This window comes from Brassica rapa, chromosome A04, assembly GCF_000309985.2.
Source record: "Brassica rapa cultivar Chiifu-401-42 chromosome A04, CAAS_Brap_v3.01, whole genome shotgun sequence".
Taxonomy (NCBI): Eukaryota; Viridiplantae; Streptophyta; class Magnoliopsida; order Brassicales; family Brassicaceae; genus Brassica; species Brassica rapa.
In genome coordinates, this window is record NC_024798.2 from 7,632,457 (window position 1) to 7,658,039 (window position 25,583).

The window sequence follows — 25,583 nt, forward strand, 5'->3', positions numbered from 1 at the left end:
GAAAAGTCATCCATAAAGACTTCCATAAAGTCCTCGATCATGTCTGTAAAGATTGACATCATGCAACTTTGGAAGGTGGTGGGAGCATTACAAAGACCAAATGGCATTCTGCGATACGCAAACGTTCTATAGGGGTATGTAAAGGTTGTCTTTTCTTATCATCTGGATGTATGGGAATTTGAAAGAATCCTGAATATCCATCAAGAAAACAATAATACTGGTGATTGGCTAAACGCTCCAGCATTTGATCAATAAAGGGCAGGGGAAAGTGATCTTTCCTAGTAGCGGCATTTAATTTCCTATTGTCGATACACATCATATGTCCAGTAACGGTACGGGTCGGGATGAGTTCATCGTTTTCGTTCTTCACTACTGTAATACCTCCCTTTTTGGGTGCAACATGTACGAGGCTTACCCATTTACTATCTGAAATAGGATAGATAAATCCAGCTCTAGGAGTTTAATGATTTCCTTTTTGACTACTTTTAAATTCGGGTTTAATCTCCTTTGCTGTTCTACCAACGTTTTTGCGTTGTCTTCCAAATGAATACGGTGCATGCATAGATCAAGAGAAATACCAGGAATATCATCGAGGGAATACCCGATTGCTTTCATGTACTTGCGTAGTTTATTTAATAATAATGCAAGTTCTCCGCTAGTGAGATTAGCATTGACAATAATAGGATAGGATTGGTCATAAAGAAATGCATATATAAAACCCCTAGGGAGGGGTTATAATTCAACTTTTGGTGCTTTGTCTTTAGACCAATTAGATAATGAAGATGGTTGTCGATCGACGGCCTCTCTGAGGTATCGATCAACGATATTGTCTGAGTCATCATCTTCTTTGATGTTCGCAACCTCGATACTTGCATCCATCAGTCGCACGTAATCGTCTGTTCTGATATCTATGCTTAAGATCTCCCTTTCTACATGGGTAAGAGCATTTTCAAAGGGGTCGTCTGAGCACATGTCTATGAAAGATTCCTTTTCCAGCTCAGAAACTTCTTCCGTATAGAAGGCTTGGTCATCTATCAAGGGTCGCTTGATTAGCTTTTCCATATCAAAGATCATCGAGATGTCCCTGGTGTTCAAATTTATCCGTCCTTCTTTCACATCAATGATCGCTCCAGCCGTAGCTAGGAATGGCCGACCCAGAATGAGGGGGTCTTTTGGTTCTTGTCTGTTTTTTAACACAACAAAATCCGTAGGCACGAAGCAATTATTAATTTTTACGGGAACTTCTTCGAGAATTCCTTCAGGTACCATGATAGATCGATCAGCTAGAACCAAGGTTATCGGAGTTGTCATAAATTCATTATATCCCAAGGTTACTGCGACGGTGTAAGGCATAAGATATACGCTAGAGCCAAGATCACATAGTGATAGAGGAAAACGTGTGTTCAGTATATTGCAATCTAGGACGAAACTACCAGGATCAGGCCTCTTAGCTGGAGTTTCTCCTTGAATCATGGCGCTTACTTCCTCTGACACCATCATCACGCTATGTTCAGCAGTTGGATAATTTGGAGACGTCATATCCTTCACATACTTCTTTATCGAAGGTGCTATTTTTATAGCATCACTAAGCGACATCTCCACAGTAATTTTATCCAATGCTTTCTTGCAGATCGCATATTCTAATGATTTCTTAGTCTGCGATTTAGGAGGATAAGAAGGTAGGGTTCTATAGACTCTCTCAATCGTTGGTTTGGGCCGAGTGGGATGTCGATCGATAGGGTTATTCGTATGTTGATCGACGACAGGATCCACTGGTCGATCGACGTGGGTGCCATATTGTCGATCGATTTCGGCCTAAATTTCCGAATCGTCTTCTACTTCTAAGTCTATAGTCTTTTCCTTATTAATCTCAGCGGTAGACTTCCCGTTTTCGCAAGAAGATTTTGGGTCAGGGTCATCAAGAAGTATAGGCTGAGAATCGCTCTTGCCTGTTTCATCAGCATTGGCAGAATTGCCAATTTTGGTGTTGCTCTTCGTGTTTGTCGTGAGACGTTTTCCGCTACGCAACATTACGGCACTGACTTGACGTCTTAGGTTTAAATCAGTTCTCCCGGGAAGACGTCATGTTTCTCTGTTGATGGCAGTCGCAGTTTCAGCTACTTGACTTTCTAATTTTCGGATAAGTTCACCCAAAGAATCTGCTTTCCCCATTAACTTTCCGTAAACCATATTTATTTTTCTGTAAAAATCTGACTTTGCTTTACGGTTGCCAGTAAGTGTTTGTCTGATATTGAACTTTTCTTTTCCAGTGTGTGATTTCACAGCAATGTCATAGGCTTGGGTAAAACTATAAATGTTAAACACAAAATAGGGGTCTGAATAGCTTTGTCTCTTCTTCTAATTGATTTTCCATATCAGACAAGGCATCATCTTTGATCTGGGCTATATCAGATCGGTGTTGATTCTGAAGAAAAGAGTGGAGTGAATTGAGGAAATTCTTGATCTCATTATCTTTTGAATTTATCGAATTTCCTATTTCTTCATCCATCTTTTCATAGGATTTTCCCATTGGTACATTTTCGATAAGGCGTCTAGCATCTTCGAGGGTCCTAGTGACGAAATTTCCTTCACTCGTCGTGTCGAGTGTGGTCTTGTAGCTCAGGTTAACACCTCCATAGAAGATGTTAAGGAATTGTGGTTCTGAATAACCATGATGGGGACATTCAAGTTCATAGCTCTTGAATCTTCCCCATGCATTTTTAAACGATTCACGTGGATCTTGGCGGAATATAAAGATTTGTCTCCTTACTTGCCAATAGCGATCATCATCGAAAAATTTCTTAAGGAAGGCGTTTCTAATCTCTTCCCAACAAGTAAGGGATCCTGTTGTTAAACAGTTTAGCCATCTGAGAGCTTCTGTCTCTAAGGAAAATGAGAGTAGTTTGCAACGATTGTATTCATCTGGGATTAATTCTTCCAAACCTTCGATGTGATCTTGTGGGTGCTCAGAGAGAGATACACGGAATGGGTTTCGACGAACCATACAGTAGTAATCTGCGTAATTTCTTGGTATTGTCTCTTGGTATTTTAATAGCGGACCTATTGGAATAGGTTCTACCAGGGTCTACGTAGTCTTGCATAGACAATCTTATCTCTTCACCTTTTATCAAGGTGGGATTTGTCTTAACAGGGATTTCAGTCCCCTGTTTAGTTTGGCTAGTTTCATTGCTTAATTGACATATTGGTTCAGTTTGGACTACTTCCTCATTAATAAGCTCGGTAAGAGAAGACTTACCTGCTTCCAGCTGGGCGGTGTCGATCGATGTCGGGAGCTCCGTGTCAGTCGATTCTTAGATCTCCACGTCGCTGGATAACGTTACATCTTCGTCGATCGATGCTCGGCCGAGTTCTATGTTCTCCATTCTTAGTGTCTATGTAGACAGAGAAAGAAAGAAAACTTAGCAAGTTTTTCGTAACAAGTCTATACTAAATTCTAAATTATATCTAATGGTAATAAGAAAGAGTCCCTGAAAACGGCGCCAAATTTGATATCACTAAAATTACCCTAAGGAGTGAATTACTCTCTCAAATAAGAGGTTCAGATTTAGTAGTTAGGGATCGAATCCATAAGGACTCTAGGATTACTCAACAGATCTAAGGGATTAGAAATAAAGATAGACTAAGAAGTTTATTTATTTAAAAGCAGAGGACTGCATGTATGTTTTGCTTGAGGACAAGCAAAAGGATAAGTCTGGGGGAGTTGATATACCTTGGATTTGACCCGTTTTCATCCATGGTATATAGGTGTTTTACTATATATATATATCTATGTTTTCTACTCTTTTAGGTATGTTTTCAGGTTCAGGTGCATTTCGGAATAAAGCTATGACTTTGGAGCATTTTGGAGCTTAAAGGACATTTTATCCGAGCTGACCATGTAGAGGTCGACGAGAGGAAGAACAATCGATTGATGCGCATCCAGTGCTGTCGATCGACACCATCAGATGTCTCGACAAATGAAGATTAATATCGATCGATGTACACAAGTACCATCAATCGATGTCGAGACATTGGACATGCGACATTTTGGATCCAACGGACTTGAAGCCCAAGTCCAAGCCAAATTACAAAAATACCCTGACAAGTTTTTAACCTAGTAGATTATATACTGCCTAAGTGTTTTGACGGCAGAGAGAGCTTTTTGTTACAGTTTTATTTTGAGAGAGAGAGAGAGAGAGTTTTGGAGAGAAGATCACTTGTGATTGGAACTCCTTGTTTTCATTTCTTTTCATCTATACTATGAATTCCCATTTCTTCATTGTCATGAATTGCTTTGCTATGTCTGAGTAGTTCATTTATTAGATCCAGGGTTCATATAGGTTTGTGGGATTAGCCCCAAACTATAGATCTGCCTTGTTATGATATTTATGATAGATTTGTATTCATTGCTTGTTTTAGCCTTGCTAACTAGAACATGATCATAGGATTGCATACTCAAGCACCATTGTTATCCCATCCTGACATCTATCTATCATATTAGGGCTGCTAGAGAGGGCTAACCGCCAATTTAGTATCTTAATAGGGCATATCATACTCGCGCATAGGCCTGGCTAGAACCCGTCGATCGATGTCCTCAACTGACTATCGGTCGACGTAGGTAAAGGTGTATCGGTCGACGTCCCTATAGGACCATCGATCGACACTCTTTCGTTGTCAACATACTAACCTTTGAGACACGAGATCTAGCTTGTTAACCAGTGAAACATGCGACAGCTGATCACTGAGTTAAGCGGTTGAGCTCTATCATATCATGCATGCAACAAATAGGCATCTATAGATATTATAATCTCCAACACCTGAATAGTGGCCCTGCATCTAATATTATTTCTAACCAAGTTACATTTACTATTTACTTCGCTTGTTACTATTGCTATTTCATTTAAATATTTACAACTCTTAGAATTAATAAACACTAGATTTAATTGTTCCCTAATTTCTTGTGGATTCGATCCCTAAGTACTACATCTGAACCTCTAAGAGTAACACTGCTTAGAGTAATTTGAGTGGTATCAGTGAACCGGAGGAAACTAGAGATCATCTGTTCTTCGTGTGCCCCTATACTTATACACTATGGTTACAGGTCCTAGGCTCCCTTTTGTAGCCAGATCCTTCTTCAGATTGGGATGGGAATGTTCAAGCAGTTCTGACAGGTTCTCATGGTCTTTTAATCTCAATTCTCTTGAAGCTTTCGTCCCAAGTCACAATATATTACATATGGCGTGAAAGGAATGATCGCAGACACTCTCAATGGTTCAGGATAGTGAATTAGCTAGCAAGGATCATTGACAAAACAATAAGGCAGCGCATTCTGTCCACAGGGTATGCTGCGAAACCGAAGCTTCGGGGTTTGATGCAATGTTTGTTTGGGGCTCATATGGGGAATAGTTAGAAATGCAGTCTATACGTTTACTTTCTACTCAGATTCCTTAGTTGTACATAAATATTATTTTTCCTAGATGATCAATAAATTTAAAATTTCATCAAAAAAAAAACATATACTATACTTCTTATTAAACTAATTAATTTTTTTTAATATTAATATACAAAGGGATATTTTAATTCTTTCGTTAAATAAAAGATACAAAATTACCTAATATGATTAAAATATATATTGCAATTAGTGATTTTAAATAATAAAGATTTGGTAACAAATTTTACATCTTTAATCATTTTTGTTTAATTTTGTATTATTAAAATAAATTAAAAATTGTATTCACCATAGAACAAAAATTAACTTTTTCGTATATATTATATTTTAAATTTTGAAAATGACATTTAATTACTAAAATTGTTTAAAAGGTCTCACATTTAAAAATATGTGATCAATGGTTCAATTTTTGTTATAATAAGATACAAATGATCAAACTATACGAATAGGAATTCTCATTTAATAAATATTCATTCATATTAAGAGTACATATATTTTAATACTGTTTAAATTAAATTATATACCATATAAAATAAATATTTTAGTTTATGAATTTGCATTGAACAATTATTGAGAACTTAATATTTCAAGTTTTCAATTTGCATTGAAATTTTAATAAGATTATAAATTACTAAAATTATGTAAAGTCCACATCAAAAGTATGAAGTCTTATTTAATAGATAACCATATTAAAAGTATACTATATATGTATGTTTATATCATTTAAAATTAACTATATACCATAGAACATAGGTAAATAAAGCTGTTTTGATTTATTTATCATAACACATTGTCAATAAATAAAAAATGATTATTTTAATTTATTTGTTCGTGTCAATTTAATGATATATGTAATAGTTACGTGTTTCTCAATTATTTAAAATATAGTTAATATTGATTATTTAAAATATGTAAAAAATGCAAAATAAGTAATAGCATACATAAAAATATTTGTATACCAAAGGTTCGTCCAGCACAAAATGCAGATCTTAACCTAGTTAACAACAGAATTATGAATGCATGCAGATCTGATGAATCTTATATCGTAAAAAATAATGTGGTGTGAGAAGAAAATGACTACCATATTTTGGGTGAAATATATAGTCACGATGACTATTTTTAAACCAAATATATAATCAAAATCGCTAATTAAAATAATATTAAATTCTTCATTTATGTTGTTCTAGTCGTATTGAAAACGTAAATGTAGATTTGATGGAATTTGTTTTATAATAAATAGAGACATAATATTTGATAATACAAACCATTAATTTTCAATAAAAATATTTGTGTCGGTGAATATATATTTTTGGTATGATTATTGTTATTGATTTGTTACCATTTTCTCAAGATATAATCACAATATTTTTATCCAATTGCGAAATGTATAATCATAATATTTTTATTTTGAATGGTGAAAATACACATCATTACAAATAATTAGATTATTGAAATATATATTTTTTTGGTATGATTAATGTTATTGATTTGTTACCATTTTCTCAAGATATAATCACAATATTTTTATCCAATTGCGAAATGTATAATCATAATATTTTTATTTTGAATGGTGAAAATACACATCATTATAAATAATTAGATTATTGAAATAAATAGTAGATATTAAAAGCTTTATTGAAAAATTAAAAGGTATAGCAACCAACTGAAACTTTTGCTAGTAATATAGTAGTTTGAATCAATTATTAAAAAAAAAACAAAAATACAAAATCCTATTAAACATGGTAGTGTTAACCACATTTGTGAAAAAAATCTTGGGAAAATTGTTTTTTTAGAGCAAAAAAATGGTAACTATGTCCTTTTATACTAATCTATACTACTTTATGTCCCATTAGACTAATTTTTTTCAAAATGGCAGTAATGCCCTTAAAATTGTAATTTTTTATTTCTTTTTCGTTTTTTTTTATTTTTTTATTTCTTTTTCGTTTTTTTTTTTTGTTTTTTTGTTCCTTTTTCGTTTTTTTATTTTTTTTTAAAAAAAATCGATTTTTTTTTCAAAATATAAAAGTGAATATTCTCAAATATTTTGTTTCCATATTTTTAGGAACTGATTTCTTATCCGTAGAATACAACTAATATGTAGAAATCGGTTTCTACAGTTTTTTAGAATTATAGTAATGTTTAGATTTTGATTTCTACATGTTTTAGATTTATAGTAAATCTGTAGAAATCGGTTTCTACGTGTTTTAGATTTATATTAATGTGTAGATTTTGATTTCTAAAGATTTTAGAATGATAGGTTAAGCGCGGAATGTGTATTCTAAATATTTTTAGAATACTCCTATTTACGTAGATCATGTATTCTACACATTGTAGATTCAATGAAAAAAGTGGATTTCGTTTTCTACTTCGTAGAATGTCATTTCTACTTTATTTAGAACATAATATAAAATTTATAATTTTAACTTTTTTATAACTGGAAAAAATATCACTAAGTTCATATAGGTATTTTATCAAAAGTTACAATTTTTCCAAATTTTTTTTGTTTGTAAAACTATTTATTAAATTTATTTTCAAAAATATTAAAGGATGTTATAGGAAAACATGACACAAAATATAGATTAGTCTAAAGGACATAGTTACCATTTTTTTGCTCTAAAAAAACAGTTTTCCCAAAAATCTTTTGGACTTCTTATAAGTATGTCTCGATCTTCTGAATATTGTTTTTTTGTAGGTGTTAAACTTCCCATATGTAAGGAAACACGTTTTATACGTGAGGAGGTTCTTGTTTATATCTTTAAGCTTTATCCTGCTGAGTATATCATCTAGCGACGTAAATCTACCTTGTGACTCAAATATTCTAGAAATTTATCCAACTCGCAAGAAGCTTCTCGATAAAAAAGTTTACATTAAAAATATTGCATAGCAAAATACCCTTTGACGTCAACTGGCAGAAAATTGAGTGAAATAGGTCAATTTTTTTTATTAATAGGTTTAGAGTTCACAATTTGACACTTCATCACATCTGCTTTGTGATTCTTTTTCAAAAATACTCAGAAATATTTTGAAATCTTTTCTGAGAATATAATGCATAAAGGGGGTCGATTAGTAAGAATAATATCACACATTTACACATATAATCACCATGGATCCAAGCCTCAACACTTGGTAAATAAAGACACCAGTATTTCCAATAGGATTAACTAGTTTATCCTTAGTTAGGTACTTATCCAACTTCAAATGAGTTAAATATATATTTTTATCTCTCGTTGCCAAATCATTAAATTTTTCCATCAAAATTTTTGGTCAGTATTGCATCTAAAATATTACTCAATTCATGCTCCATTGCCTTCTCACTGGTTGGGCCATTGAAGTTGTTAATATTTATCCGCATGAGTGATAGATCCTAGATTTTACCAGTTTTAGGCCATATATTATGCTATGTTTAGAGTCCTTATTATCTATTTCGAGTCTGTTCTACGTCATTTACAGGTTCATGTTAGTTTTGGAGCACTTTGGAAAATATGGAGAAAAATGGAGGTTAAAAGGAAGAGACCCCATAGCTGTGTAGAAATTGGAGTCAAGACATGTTGTGAGCGTCAAACAATGTATCTTTGGCGTCGATTGAGGTTGATGAAAAATAACGAAGCCGACTAAACTTTCAACAATTGCATTTTCCCATAAATTTTCTTATTTGCAAATAAGCCCATGAGCATGTTTAACCTATTTCTATCTATTTTCTAGCCAATGTTTAGGATACACTTTATACTTTGAGAGAGAGATTTTGGAGAGAATATCAGAACTTCTTCAAAGATTGATTGAAACCTCTATATTTCTTTCCCTCAATCTATTATTCATTTTTTTTATTTTATTATTGCTTCTTTTATGATCATGTCTGAGTAATATATTTGTTAGATTTAGGGATTTTCTAAGGTTTTAATGAATTTGTGATTGATATATATGCTAGGGTAAATCCAGTGTCTCCTTCATTAGGATTGTTCTTTCTGCTTTTTCTTCGAGTAATTAACTAGTAACTTGATCTTAGGATAATTGGAATAAAACGAGAATGTGACTGGTTTCCTGATCTCTATCCTGCTGAGCTAGGTTTCTAGACACAACAAAATTTGCCCTAATTAACTTAGTGAACATATCGAATAAAATCTTAATGTCTATCTAGAAAAATTGGTCGCACAACGAGAGTTAGCCTTCGAGGATCTAGACTTAGATAATTGTGATTGGTTAATATTATTAGTGAACTAAAATTATCTTTGTAAAATATTATTTTCAAAGAAAAAAATTACAAAATCATTAAGACTCACATCAACTAAAATACTGGAATAAGAATGTTTTTAAAAATTGAAAGTTTCTAACTTGCCGAACTTAGCTATGGTTGATGGTTTTGTACACGAATAAAATAAATAATTGTGATTGGTTATGAATTAAGGAAACTTAGGTAGGAACACCACACATAAAGTCGGATCTTTAGTTTAGCCAAATATTGCCCCTTTTTTTTTGCTGAGTTTTCATATCATACCAAGAATTATAAATATAATCAGATTGGTAGAAAAAATTTGAAAAATAAAGCTTTAATAGAAATCAAAATTTATGAAATAGATCAAAAAACAAAATTTAGATGCCGAGTGAATAGATCACTTTATTTTCCACGCAACTCTAACACTTTTCACTCGATTGTATAGAGTTTTTATTATATTTATCAAGAAACTTTATAAAAAAATACATGCTATTGGTTATAGATTGTATTACAACATGCCCAACAATATTGAAAGTTTTGTATCTTGTCGAACTTAGTCATGTTATCAATTTTGCAACATGCCCAGCAATATTAACACGACGCCGAACCATTTTTATTAGTATTCTTAAAGTATGGACCAATGATTATGTATGTTAAATAAGCTCATAATATTTGTTTTACATTTATTTTATTTTTCTTTATATTTGTAGAAGAACTCAAGAAAGTAGCTGCAGGTAAAATATTTGGATCCAAAGCACCAAGCCGAACTAGATTTGAAAGTAATACTAAACACAAACTAAAACTGATTAAATACTTAGATGGATCTAAAAATTAATATTCAGATAAGCAAACCCGAATCTGATCCAAAATAAAATATTTTGAATACCAAAAATATCTAAATCAAAATTATATACTTAAATATGTTAATTATTTTAAATTGTGTATCTATTAGTTATTCAAAAATATGAAAATATCTGAAAATTATCAACATAGTCACAAGTAAATATCTAAAAATAACATTAAAGTGTTCAAAATACTGAAAATATTTACTGTTCTCCATCCAAATATTTAAATTGAACTAATTTTTATGTAAATTTAAATATTTAGCCTTACATTATTCAATTTTTTTATGATTTATATTATTTTATTTTTGGATTTTGAGGATTTAAATATATTTGGATTTTTTTTTAAAAAAATACATAATTAAAATAGGTATAGGAACTCGAATCCGAACTGAACACGCAATGATTCGAACCAAATGCAAACCAAAATTTGTAAAAATCTGAAATCCGAATGGATCAACTTAATCCGAATGGATATATGAATGTCTATCCCCCAAAAAAACTTATACAACAGATCTCTTAGTACAACATACAATAAATAATCTAATAAACTATTTCGTTCCGCGCACCCTTGATTATAAATATTAAAAGGAGTGACCAAAAAGTTATTGAGATTAATTAATCTCGGGATTCTAGTTTCTCGCCAGGTAGACTACTTAGGGATCGAGCTGTTGCTCCTCAAATCTCTATGTAAAGAAAATGATATGTTATGCTTTTCTAGTTAATTCTTTCTAATCTCCCAATTATAAACCCTTTCCCCGCTTCATGATTTGAAGTAGAACGTTTGAGTAATTCAGATCGTAAGCAATCACTCTTTTCTTTGTTTTCTGCTTTTTACATCAACCCATATAATTTTTATAGGGTTTTTGTTATCCAAAAGTATTTTGATCAAATCTAATTTTCTTCTTTTTGTTATTGTTTGCATCTGACGGTTATAATATGGTTGAACTCTTGTTTCTTCTATCCTTTTTGGTGGAACTACAAAGTAATTGCTTTCAGATAAATCTTGAGAACGCATTAATGAAAAATGGAGTGAGTTTTATTTCATTACTTTTTAAGAAACCAGTTTCATGGTTGTCTTTTATCGCCCCACCATTTCTTCACATCGTAGGGCTTGATTTCTCGCAAATCATCCTAACCTCAGCTGCTGTGTTCTTCTCCTCTTTTTTCTTCTCCTCTTTCTTATTCCCTCTCACAATCCAAAAACCAAACCCTATGATAGACTCCAAGGTTCAAGCTAAGGATCTTGGTCAACAAGACACTTTAGGAAACATCGAAATATCTACGAGCACTGATGATATTGTCAGAAATAAAGATGAAGAAGAGGGAACAATTCCTGATGAGGAAAGCCTTATAGAACTCTCCTTACCAAGCGGTCACTACGTTGGCCAGCAATTCAGTACTATGACTGTACATCAAGATTTCGGGCATATCCAACTATTAGCCGAGTCTGAAGATGATAATCTGATCGAAATCGATATTTCAATCGGATCCATCAAATGTTCCAGGTTTCAGTTCAAAGCCTGATACATGTTCATATTTTCTACAACCACGAAGGGAATAACGATTGTATGTAAAGTAATTATTCCGCTATTTTTGCACGCCACAAGTTTTCTGTGTGTTTTTAATAAACTATGTAGTTGCAATTTATACTTCTTTTTTTTCTCCAGCCTTGTGGGGTTTTGCTATTGTTGTCAAAACGGAACAAAAATTTATCACAGTTATCTCTTTGGTATAAAACCAATTTTGTCCATTTTGTCATTTTTTTATTTTATTCTTTCTTTTTCTGAAATTTAATGAAAGAAATAGTTTTATGAATAAAAATTTTTTAAAAATATAAACAATTAATAAAACACCAATATACACAAACACATATATTTTTTTAGCCGAAAAACTTGATAAATAAAATTTTTAAATTTTGTTCTGCTGAAAGTAGAATGTGTCTTCTACGGAAAATGAGTTAGTAGAAAACGAATTCCAGAATAAACAAATTCATCTACTTTTTTTTAAACGAAAAATCTACTTTTAATTAAAATTCTAAATATGGGAATGCGAATTCTACTAATTGTAAAGATCTACTTTTCTCTCAAATGCAGTTTCTACTTTTATGAAGTATTCTAAAATTTCGGAAATGCGGAATCTAAATACAACACGTAAGTCTACATGAGATAGAAAATGCATTCAAGATTTTTTCTTCTACGGATAAGAAAACTTGTTTTTCGAAAATTAAGGAAGTTTCTGTTAAAAAAAAATATTCTAAAAATATTCGAACTTCCTAAAACATGTTTTCATCGATTTGCTTTGCCAAAATATCAAAAAAAAAAATCATTTTCTTCTTCATCAATCTATGATTTTCCCATAGTTTGTCTTGTGATTTTCACAAACTCTTGTTCTATGATGCATATCTATACAACATGTGGTGTTTGGAAATTTGGTGCAACCACAAGATGAGTTTTTTTGGGTGATGACAAAAGGGGTAGGCTACTGCTCTTGGAATCAAGTTCTACCTTAGAAAATTTTAAAAGAATGGTTGTGGAGGATTTTGATATGGAAGAAGATTAGGGTTAGTAGGGATATTTGGTTTCGAGTGTCTTTTGTTCTCTTTTTATTTGTTTTTACATTTATTTTGTCTTTCTACAATATTTTATTTTTATATTTTTTCATTAAACTGTTAAAAATAGTTTTAATATATGCTTAATGAAAGGTTAGTTTTGGTATTATGAACAATATTATATTATAGGGACAACTTAGTGATGCTACTATACTAAGGGGACAACCATCCTAAATTTTTGTTTCGCTTTGGTAATTTCCCAAAATTTAAATCAATAACTGAAACTATTTAGTTTAATAAATAATGGTCAATATCCCAGTAAATTACATTGACTAAAATGCGATCGAGTTGTTAAATTCAGTAAATTACTATACTAAGGGGACAACCATCCTAAATTTTTGTTTCGCTTTGGTAATTTCCCAAAATTTAAATCAATAACTGAAACTATTTAGTTTAATAAATAATGATCAATATCCCAGTAAATTACATTGACTAAAATGCGATCGAGTTGTTAAATTCAGTAAATTACTATTTGACTTGTATTTTCATTTTTTGAATGGGTTGGCACGTGACGGTTGTAAGACAACGATCACAGCTATAAATTTGGATTTCAACAACTATCACAACTATTGGTAGGGTGAAAGTAAATCGAATATTGAAAATCACTATCTGAAAACTTGCAAATATATACAAAACTATGAAGTTTTTTGCACCATACTTGGTTATAATAATTAAAAAATATTTTATTTTAAAATAAAATTATATATATATATATATATATATTTGTATATATATTATATTGCATCTAAGACCAAGTGCAATGGCGTGTTGAAAAAACTAATTCAACAGTTGACCAGATGCAGTGGTGTGTTTAATCATATGTTTAAAATGACTTGACACACAACTAGCTGAAAAAATTAAACCCGTTGAGAGGGAGAGAGACAGTCTGATGTGGCATAGTTACATTGGCCAAAGAGAAAGTGGTTCTGCCAACTTTTCTTTGATTGGCTGTGTTTTTTTTTTTCCTCTTCTACATTATTTCATTCAATTATTCTATATTAAAATATTTATTTTAAAAAATATTATATCAAAATTTATCATTTTTCATACTCTATAAATAGAGACTTGTTTCATTAGATTTGAACATAGAAAAAAAATCATCTTTAGCCTCTTATAACTCTCGTTTCTATTTAGATAGAGCAGTGGGCAATGCAGATTGGCACGAAAAGTTTCCTCACTCGACTGTGAAGTATATGAGGCTATGGGGATCGGACCATCGTCCGATCCTTGCAGACATACTCATAAAGCCAATAAAGAGATCGAAAAAGTTTAAGTTTGATAAAAGATGGCTGGATGATGACGAGCTAAGGCAAGTTATTCTTGATGGATGGAAATCTCCTGATCTTCCTCCTAATGCGACTATTATGGAACATATTTCCAGTTGCAGAAAAGCTTTGAGTGAATGGAGGAGACAACATAATGTGAACTCGGCCAAATTAGTGGAGGAGCTTAAGGAAAAAGTGGAGGGTCTGTATGCTGATGATAATGCAACAACTGAGGAAATTGCAGCAGCGCTGAAGGATCTCTCTGATGCTCTTAAAGCAGAAGAATTATTCTGGAAACAGAAGAGTCAGGTGTTTTGGCTGAGGGAAGGGGACAGAAATACAAAAAAATTTCATGCCTTAACAAAGCAAAGGAGAGCGAGAAATAAGATTACACAGCTCCTAGATGCGAATGGAGCCGTAGTTGGGGACGAAGAAGGATTAGTAGCCATTGCTACTAGTTACTTTAGACAGATCTTTGAATCATCGGATCCAGAAGATATTGAAGACGTACTTTCTCAGGTTCCATCGACGATCACTGGATATATGAACGACAATCTTACAGCTCCGGTCTTTGAATGGGAGATCAAACTAGCGCTCTTTGCTATGCATCCGGAAAAGGCCCCAGGTCCAGATGGGATGACTGCACTTTTCTATCAGAAATTCTGGGATATTATAAAGGAGGATTTAACTCTTATGGTTAATAAATTCCTTTTCGAGGGGACGATGGCGAATGGACTGAATGATACAAATATATGTCTTATCCCGAAAACAACGAGGCCCAATGAAATGGTCCAGTTTAGACCCATCAGCTTATGTAACGCCAGTTACAAGATAATCTCTAAGGTCTTATGCCAAAGATTAAAGAAAGTGCTACCAGGACTGATATCGGAGACTCAGTCAGCCTTTGTTGCTAGGAGACAGATCTCAGATAACATTATGATTGCTCAGGAGATGTTCCACGCTCTTAGAACTAAACCTAGTGGACGTAGTAAAAGGATGGCTATCAAGACAGATATGAGTAAGGCATATGATAGGATGTAATGGTCCTTTATTGAAGCTGTCATGCGCAAAATGGGGTTCTCAGAGATATGGATTGCCTGGATAATGCGTTGTATTACGTCGGTGAAATATAAGGTCCTTATGAATGGTGAGCCAAGAGGAAATATTGTTCCAGGGAGAGGATTACGTCAAGGAGATCCTTTGTCTCCTTTCATTTTTATTCTATGCACGGAAGCGCTCGTTAGCCTTCTCAATCATGCAGAGAACCAAGGGAAGATAACAGGGATGCGCGTTACACGCGCGTGTCCGTCGGTATCCCACCTTCTCTTTGCTGATGATAGCCTTTTCTTCTGTAAGGCGGAGCCCCGTGAATGTGAAGAAGTAATGAAAGTAATCAGGAAATATGGCAAAGCGTCTGGACAATGTATTAATTTTGATAAATCTTCCTTACTCTTTGGTAAGCGGATTAATGCGGCTACTAGACAACAGCTTAAAGATGTGCTTGGAATACAGAATGAAGGAGGAATAGGAACTTACCTTGGTATCCCAGAAGACATAAGTGGATCTAGGTGCAAACTTTTTGCATTTCTGAAAGATAAGTTGATGCATAGAGTGAATGGATGGACAGGCAGATGGCTCTCAAAAGGTGGAAAGGAAGTGTTGATTAAATCCATTTTGCTTGCTCTACCGACGTACGTTATGTCTACTTTTCTGCTCCCACTAGAGATTTGTGAAAACCTTGTCAGTGCCATTGCACAGTTCTGGTGGAGTTCAAATCCACCAAAGAGAGGGATACACTGGGCGAAGCGGGAGAAAGTTTGTTTACCAAAAGAGGAGGGTGGAATTGGTTTCCGTATGATCCATGAGTTCAATCTGGCCCTGTTGGCTAAACAATTATGGAGGCTACTTCAGTTCCCTGATTCCCTAGTTGCACGGGTTTTGAAGGGAAGATACTATAGATTGAGTTCTCCACTAAGAGTGGATACTGCTAACAACCCATCCTATGTGTGGACGAGCATTATTGCAGCCAGGAAATTGTTACTATTAGGGATCAGACAGAAAATTCATTCCGGATATGAAGTTAAGGTGTGGGAAGATCCGTGGATTCCAACGACCTCCGCGAGACCAGCTAACTCCATAGTGCCAGTCATGCACCCTAATATGAGAGTCAGCGATCTTATTGATCAAGCATCGAAGGAGTGGAATATTGGTCTACACAAAGAATGGCCAATACATGGTTAAATCTGGTTATTGGGTGGCACAAAATGTATTAAAACCAGCAACAGAGAAAGAAGTTATAGAGCCGAGCATCACAAAGCTCCAAGCCTTTGCTTGGAAGGTAGAGGCGCCAAAGAAGATATGTCATCTTATATGGAAATTGTTGACTGGTCATGTGGCAGTAACGAGGAACTTGACAAGACGCAATATGAGGTGTGACAATTACTGTCCAAGATGCGGAGAATTAGAGGAAACTGTGACCCATGCATTTTTTGAATGTCCGCCAACTATTCAAGTCTGGTCATTATCATCGACTCCAACAAGCCCTGATATATTCCCAGTATCAAGTGTCTACACAAATATGGATTATCTGTTTTGGAGGAAGAATAGCATCATCGAGCCAGAACGAGACAGGGATCCTTATCCCTGGATATTATGGTACATTTGGAAGGCTAGAAATGACAAACTCTTCAGAGGAATAGATAGAGATCCATTGGAGCTAGTTCGACACGCAGAGAGTGAATGTCAAGCATGGTTTGATGCTAATGAAGCGGTACAACCAGTGTTACAACCAGTGGTTCAAGCTAATATCCCTAAGATAGCCCAAGTCATACGTTTGGGTAATATATGCTTGCTAGATGGATCTTGGACATCTTCTGCTTACTTTAGCGGATGCGGCTGGGTATGGATGGACAGTGCTGGGAATATTCAACTTATGGGAACAAAGAATTTCACTCGACGTGAATCAGCTTTGCATTCGGAAGTAGAAGCACTGCGGTGGGCGATGGAAAATATGCTTCAACATTCAACATGCCAGAACTTTGGGACAGACTGCAACGAGCTGATTGCAATGTTAAAGGACCCTCAAGATTGGCCAAGCTTTGCGACAGAATTGGAGAGAATAGAGACATTACAGATATGCTTCCTGGACTTCAGCATCATTCATGTTCCACGGGCGCGCAATCAGATTTCAGATTTTTTAGCTAAGACTGCAAGATCCTTCCATAGGGAGTTACTTTTTATTGGTTGTTCTATTCCGGTTTGGTTACCCAGACCACCTCAAGTTTGAGTAATAGAATGGCCTTTTGACGTCAAAAAAAAAAAACTCTCGTTTCTATATTTTTTCTATCTTCTTTGAAAAAATGGATCCCAACCAAAATTCTTCTAATAATATCCAAAACCCTTCAAACAACCCTTTTAACTATCCGAATCCCAACAACTATCCATTCCAAAATCCGTTTCCTAACCCCAACCAACCCCAAAACATACCAAATTATGGTTTTCCACCAAGTTTTTTCACGCCATCGGCTGTTCCAAACTACCATCCATATTATGGTTCGCCAATGTCATATTCATCTCAACCACCCACTTATTCTTCTACTCCAAAGGATAAGAAAATTGCTTCGAATGTTGGAGCAACTGAATTTCCCGAGTTTTCTACACAAATGACTCTTGGTGGTATAAGTGGAGTTAATGAAGCAACTCTTGGAGCAGACAGTTCAGCCTCTGCTACCCGAAAAAGCGTCAAATGGACAACTGAGCAAAATTTGGTGCTATTGAGTGGGTGGATCAAATATGGAACAAACAGCGTTGTTGGCAGAAACCAGAAAAGTGAATCATTTTGGGGCAAAATTGTTGAGTATTGTAATGAACATTGCTCATTTGATCTTCCGCGCAGTGGAGTTTCATGCAGAAATCATTACAACTACATGAACCAAAAATTGTCAAAATGGATTAGCGCTTACGATAACGCTAAGCGTATGCAACAAAGTGGGTGGTCGGAGCAAGATGTATTGGCGAAAGCGCAAGAAATCTATTCAGGTGGTGGTACCGGAAATTTCAATTTAATGAAAGAATGGATCGCTGTCCGTGATCAACCACGTTATGGTAGTCAAGTTGGAGGGAATAGTGGCTCTAAAAGCAGTGGATCTAAGAGAGCCCACGATTGTGATGCTAGTGACTCTAACTCTGTTGGATCCACTGCTCGTCCAATGGGAAGGGATGCAGCAAAGAAAAAAGCTAAAAAGAAAGGCAAGAGCGTAGCCTTGGAAGTGGTCAACGAAGATTTTAATGAATTCAAATAAATCAAGGCTCAAGAGTTTGAACGCTTGGAAAAATTAGCCATGTTGCAAGAGGAGGCAAACCAAAGGAGAAAAGAGGCAATCCAAAGACAAGTGGAGGCAAACCAAAGGCAAGATGAGGCAAACCAATTGATGAAAGAAAAAACTCGGGCTAAGAAGATGAAAATGTGGCTGAAGCTAAGTGAAAAGAACATCTCAATGACAAGAGCAAAGATATGTTCCAATAGTTGAGCGATGAATTATTTGGAAATTAATTGTGGTCAAAAGTGGTTGTATGCATCATACCACGTCCATGCTTATTTGCATCATACCACTCTATGCTTGTCTGTGTCATGGCACTCCACGCCTTCATAATTTTTTTTTGTCATTCTCTCCTTTAATAATGTTGTTGTCAGTTGATGCTTTAATAATATATTTTCTTGTTATGCTTTAATAATATAAAATCTTATCCTCCAATCACTCAACATGATTTTAAAGCGCCTGTGACTTTAAAAATGGCATAACGTTATCTTGCGACCACTCAACATGATTCAATAATGTTGTTCAGTACCCGTGACTTTTCTATCAGTGTTATCCGTCAATTTTGGCTTTAAATGCATAACTTTATCTTGCAACCACTCAACATGATTCAATAATGTTGTTCAGTGCCCGTGACTTTTCTATCAGTGTTATCTTCTAGCCACACAATGTGATTTAATAATACTGTCAAGTGCCCGTGACTTTTTCTTTAATGTAAAAATATTATCTTCCAACCACTCAACATGATCTATCGGTTTCATTGTCTTATAAATATGAACTCATTCTTTCATTGATGTATCAAAACCACAATGGATCCATCAGAAATTCCTTTTGATATGGATCCATCAGAACTTTTTTTTGATATTGAAGCTTACAAAAAACAATCTGAAATTGAAGAAATGTATATTCTCAACCAGTTTAGTGAGCATCGAAAGAAAATAGAGGAAGACTATCCATCTCGAAGCAAGAGAAGATACCACAAGAGAGATCATGCAGCGGCAAATCAAAGATTGATTGACGACTAATTTTCCAATCAACCTACATATGACGATACAATGTTTCGTCGACGATTTCGGATGCGAAAAGATGTTTTTCTCCGAATCGTAGGGGACCTATCAAGAAGTGACGATTACTTCACTCAACGATATGACGCAGCTAATAAAGAAGGTATATCTCCATTAGCGAAATGTACCACAGCCATGCGAATGTTAGCATATGGTATGGCGGCCGACGCAGTTGATGAATACATCAAAATTGGAGGCACAACAGCTTTGGAGTGCTTGCGTAGGTTCTGCAAGGGAATCATACAAATGTACGAGCAAGTGTATCTCAGAGCCCCAACTGAAGATGACCTGCAAAGAATTTTGCATGTTAGTGAAATGCGAGGGTTCCCGGGGATGATTGGGAGTATTGATTGCATGCACTGGGAATGGAAAAATTGTCCTAAAGCGTGGGAAGGACAATATACTCGGGGAGATAAGGGAACTACCACTGTTATTCTTGAAGCGGTTGCAACCCATGATCTATGGATCTGGCATGCTTTTTTTGGATGTCCAGGCACATTGAACGATATAAACGTTCTAGATCGTTCACCAGTGTTCGATGCTGTTGAACAAGGAAATACTCCAAAAGTTAACTTCTTCGTGAACCAACGACCTTACAATATGGCGTACTATCTAGCTGACGGTATTTATCCTTCTTATCCTACTTTTGTCAAATCGATTAGGCTTCCTCAAAGTGAACCGGACAAGTTATTTGCACAAGTTCAAGAGGGATGTTGAAAGGACATTGAACGTGCATTCGGAGTGCTGCAGGCTCGATTTAAAATCATTCGCGAACCAGCTCGCTTGTGGGAAATTTCTGATTTGGCTATCATAATGAGGTCGAGTATCATATTGCATAATATGATTGTCGAGGATGAACGAGATACATATGCTCAACACTGGACTGATTATGATCAACCTGAGGCAAGTGTATCTAATGCACCACAACCATTCTCGACCGAAGTGTTACCTGCATTTGCTAATCACGTTCGTGCTAGGTCTGAGTTGCGTGATTCAAACGTGCATCACAAATTGCAAGCAGATCTAGTCAAACACATATGGCAAAAATTTAGAATGTTCCGTGGTTAGAAATCTTTTTAAGTTTGTGAGTTAAGTTTATTGTACTAATTATGCTATGTGTGTTTTATTATTTGTGTTGTATGCTTATTAATGTATTGTATTGAATTTTAAGTTGTTGTAATTCTATTTTTTTATTAATAGCTCTTTATATTTGTTATATTTAATAATTGATATTTTTATTGAAATTATAAAATTAAACATAAATTAATTAATCATTTATATAGCTTTTAAATATTATAATTTAGTTTAAACTAATAATTATTATTAATATGTAACTACAAAACAAAAAATCTAAAACAAAACAAAAATATGGAAAATAAAATTGGTAGGGTAGGGTGTTGAATTTTATGAAACAAACCATTGTAGAGTATAGAAAATGAGTGGGTGTTGAATTATTAAGTGGAAGAGAGAGAAACTGATGTGGAAGAAAGAGAATATGATGTGGAGGGTGTTGTGTGTTGAATCTTTTGTATATAGTCTAATAAAGATTCTATTTACACTTATATTTATACGTGAATTATCATTCTTTTACATGTTAGATTCTTGGTTTTGTTGAATGGTAATTTACATGGCTTTATAAAACCCCAATGATGTATACGTCAAAGGCGACCCTCTGTCGCCATTTATCTTCACCTTATATGCGGAAGCATTAGTGATGAGTTGTCTAAACGTCTCTGACGAAACTGGTAGTCTCCATGGAGTTAAGCTTATGGATTCATCATTCGGTCCACCATCTCTTGTTTGTTGATGATAGCTTATTACTTTGTAAAGCTACCTTTAAAGAATTTGGGGAGATTATGTCATGCATTAGATGTATGGTGAGGCGTCTGGTCAAATTGTTAACCACCAAAAGTCTTCGGTGATCCTTGTTTTACTGATCTCTGATTCTACAAAAACTGAAGTCAAATCAGTTGTTCATATATAAGGAAGGAGGAAAAGGATCTTACATGAGTCTTCTGAAATGTTACAGGGTTCAAAAAGAAAGCTCCTTATTTTCGTTAAAGAGGCAATTCAACGCTAGTTTGCTAAATTGTTATTTTAGAGAGGTAAAGAAAATCTACTGAAGTCAGGTGAGTTTGTCTCTCCCTTTATTTGAGATGTCATGCTTCAAGCTTCCTAAGGATGTGTATACCAAATTGATAAGTGCTATGATTGAATTATGGTGGAGTAGTGGAAACATTCGGAGAAAATTTATTTGGGTAGCTTGGCAAAGCTATGTAACGATAAGAGAAAGATAGTCATGGTTTCAGAGACATTGAAAATTTTAATCAATCTCTGCTCGCAAAGCAGGCGTGGAGACTATGGAGCTCTCATAACTCATTGTTGGCTCTTATATTGAGACATCGCTACTTTGTTTTATCCTCCTTCCTGGAGTGTATCTTGGGACACGTCTGTCATACGCTTGGCGCAGTATAATGCATGGACAGAAGTTATTGAAGTAAGGATTAGTGAAACAGATTGGCGATGGAATGGATACAAGGGTGTGGGTTCATAACTGGTGATGGATCTGATCCCAAGACCTTCGTGTTATCGCAAAGATGCTACGGTTGACCTTACGTAGATGGCCAATGATATTATCGACTGAAACTTAGGAACTTAGAATGTTTGGCAGTTCCGACAAGTAATTGTAGAGGAGGATCGCATTGGTTCTCAATACCAAGCTCCACGTCTTGAGAGCAGAATCTGTCTGGTGGGGATTCTCAAAAAATGGAAAGTATGATTCTAAAAGTGGCTACAAACTTATTGAGACTCTCTCTGGTAGATATTCAGTCTAGTCTTCTGATAGACTATGGATTTGACTCACTTTTACCCATGGTTTATAAGTGTTTAATTACTAATTATTATATTATAGAGTCTATTTAGAGTATTTATAGGATCATGAGTGATTTGGAGGAAAGTGATGATTTTGTAGCATTTTGGAGATATTTGGAGTAAGCACCCGAGATGACCATCGAGCTTGACCATCGGTCGATAATGAAGAGGAATAATCAATCAATGTTCACATCTTGACATCGATTGACAGCGAAGCGCGCAGAAAGCCCGTTTGGTCACAGCCGACTTAGAGCCCAAGTCTTCACCACTTTACAAGATTACCCCTGACGAGTTTTAACTTAATTATATAAGCTTTGCCAACATGTTAGAGGCCAAGTGTGTTTTTTTTTTTTTACTATTTTCACAGCAAAGGTTTTCTAGGATTTTAATAGATTGGAGAGAGGATCCAAAGTTATTTGTGATTGGAACTCCATTAATATCTATCTATTATTCTAATGCAGTTTTCATACCTATTTGATGTTATGAATTGCTTAATCATGTCTGAGTAGTTCTCTTGTTAGATTATAGGGCTTAAATAGGTTATGAGGGATTATCCCCAACTATATATTGCTAAGTTGTGATATTAATCATTAGGATTGCCATTAATGTCTGATTCTAGATTAGTTACCTAGAACTTGCCATAGGATTGTTAGATATAAGCGATAGCTTTCATCTCATCCTGAAATCATTCTAATTGCGCTAAGATCTTGCTAAGAGTAAGGGGAGAGCTGATCTAGTGAGCTTAGTGAGCACATTCAATCTGTGCATTAACGCTTGACCAACAACGTCGATCGATATTCATATAGAATCATCGATCGACACTGGTCAATAGATGAACCTAGAAAGCGAGAGCCTAGTGGTTCGTTTATAAGTGTTGAGCTCTACAATATCATGCATGCAACTTGTTAGGCATCTATAGGATTATAATTTCAAATTTCCTGAATAAAAACCCTAAGTCTATCTATTTCCTTTTAAGCACCAAAACCTCAACCAATCAATCGAGCAATTACTTGCTCAAAGATTTGTAACTTTACATTTAAACAATTAAACCATCCAGCTTAACAAGTCTGATTAGATTTATTAGGTTCCCTAGCTCCTTGTGGATTCGATCTATAAGTACTACAATTGAACCTCTTATTTGAGAGAACAAAATCACTCCTTAGGGTAATTTGAGTGATATCAAATTTGGCGCTGTTGCCAGGAAGCTTTGATCACCTATTAGATTTGATTCTTGTTAAGTTTAAAACCGCTTTCTGACACAAAATTTTGTCTTGGCCTTTCAGGTACATGCCCAGCAGTACCAAAAGCAACAAGAAAACTCAACTGCTATTCTCATCAGATCCTGCAAGCTTGGACCTTTCAATCTGCAAGGAAGTATGTTCCTCAACGATCGACAACAACACTTGTTCGTCGCTCGATTTTTGTCAGCCACCATCGACCCAGGCACTAGTCCTGTCGACCGACACTTGATAACCACCATCGACTAAAGACACTCATCTTCCATCGACCGACATCTTCCATCTGACATCGATCGATACTTTAATCCTCACATCGATCGATACTGAGCTGCGAGACATGGTTGCGACATTGATTCTTGTACGTGATGAGAGAGGAGACCTGCATGACCAGGAAGGTCATCTGCGTAATGTAGCAGGTCAGAGGATATATGCTCAGGGGGCTGCAATCCCTGAGTCTGATACTGATGCTACAAGCACTACTCTACTTGTAGATGAGGCTGCTTGACCTAGAACGTTGGCTGACTACAACCGTCCAACTCAGTTCTACACCAACAGATCAGCCATTCGTCCTCCAACTATTCAGAGGGAGAATTTCGAGTTGAAGCCGTAGTACTACACACTCGTGGACAAACTACCTACTATGGGTTATCTCACGAGCATCCTATAGACCATCTGGAGAGTTTCGAGGATCTTATATCTGCTACTAAAGTCGAGGGAGTCTCTGAAGACTACCTCCTATGCAAGCTCTTCAAGTACTCACTAGCTGGAGATGCTTTACATTGGCTTAAGCAGTTACCACCAGGATCTCTCACATCTTGGAGCGACATAAATAATGCATTCTTATGCAACTTCTTTGATGAAGTGTGTGCTGAAGACTTGAGGAGCAAGATTGCTACTTTCACTCAGGAGCCTGCAGAGTCATTCAGAAGCTCCTGGATCAGATTCAAGTCTTATCAGTGAGATTACCCACACCATGGATTCAATGAAGTACAACTGCTCAATACTTTCTACAGAGGCATCGCGGTACAGTATCAGATGGCTCTTGATGCTTCCAACAATGGGAACTTCAACTTCAGGAATCCATAGGAGGCTGCGAAAGTCATTGAGAACTTAGCATCCAGCAGCAGCACCAAGAACACTGGCTTTGAGAGAAAGAGATCTGCCACCGTCCTTAGGAAATAATCAGATGGATGAAAGTGAGGGCAAAGTTGGACAGTGTTCACAAGCTTCTCAAGAAGCAGGTCTGCTTGGTTGAAGATGCAAAGGCTATAGACACAGAGGGTAGAGCAGAGGAAAAATCTTCATTGGTATAACTGGATTCCAAGAATCTGGAAACCAGGGTGGAAACAGAAACTCCTATGGAAATAGAGGTAATTTCAACAAGAGTTCACAGCACCAGAAACCTTACAGCAACAACAGAAGTTATGGAAATTCCTACTACTAGAAGCCACCACCACCTACTCAAGAGAGCAAGATTAAAGAGATGCTTGACAGAGTTCTTGAGGGACAGCAGAGCATGACAGTGGACTTTAATGGAAAGATTGATCTTGTCTACACCAACCTGAACACAAAGTTCAAAACTTTGAGTACTCATGTGAAGAAGCTGGAGATATCGGTTGTTCAGATAGGAGAAGTTGTTAAGAGACAGGAAGCCTTAACAAGAGGGGTAGGAGATGATGTGATGAAACACCACGTGAATGCCATCATAGGAGATGAT

General features: G+C 35.3%; 2 protein-coding genes, 1 non-coding gene and 1 pseudogene across 3 annotated transcripts; all 4 read left to right on the top strand.

Moving 5' to 3' along the window:
• The first annotated feature begins 2,666 nt into the window (after positions 1 to 2,666).
• On the top strand, positions 2,667 to 2,773 carry LOC117133872. The gene has a single exon (XR_004457912.1). It is a non-coding gene; the product is annotated as a small nucleolar RNA R71 (small nucleolar RNA).
• A 5,104-nt stretch (positions 2,774 to 7,877) lies between these two features.
• LOC103849189 lies at positions 7,878 to 14,125 on the top strand. Its single transcript, XM_033289625.1, has one exon. The coding sequence runs from the start codon at positions 11,441 to 11,443 to the stop codon at positions 12,026 to 12,028; it is 588 nt and encodes a 195-aa protein (XP_033145516.1). The 5' UTR covers positions 7,878 to 11,440; the 3' UTR covers positions 12,029 to 14,125.
• A 3,563-nt stretch (positions 14,126 to 17,688) lies between these two features.
• On the top strand, positions 17,689 to 21,107 carry LOC103849188 (glutathione S-transferase T3-like). Its single transcript, XM_033289624.1, has one exon. The coding sequence runs from the start codon at positions 17,737 to 17,739 to the stop codon at positions 18,676 to 18,678; it is 942 nt and encodes a 313-aa protein (XP_033145515.1). The 5' UTR covers positions 17,689 to 17,736; the 3' UTR covers positions 18,679 to 21,107.
• On the top strand, positions 19,689 to 21,107 carry LOC108870530 (annotated as a pseudogene).
• Positions 21,108 to 25,583: the final 4,476 nt, after the last annotated feature.

What these genes read in the sequence shown, in the direction of transcription:
- LOC103849189 (XM_033289625.1), top strand. Translation starts at nt 11,441, where the DNA reads ATGGTTGAACTCTTGTTTCTTCTATCCTTTTTGGTGGAACTACAAAGT.
- LOC103849188 (XM_033289624.1), top strand. Translation starts at nt 17,737, where the DNA reads ATGGATCCCAACCAAAATTCTTCTAATAATATCCAAAACCCTTCAAAC.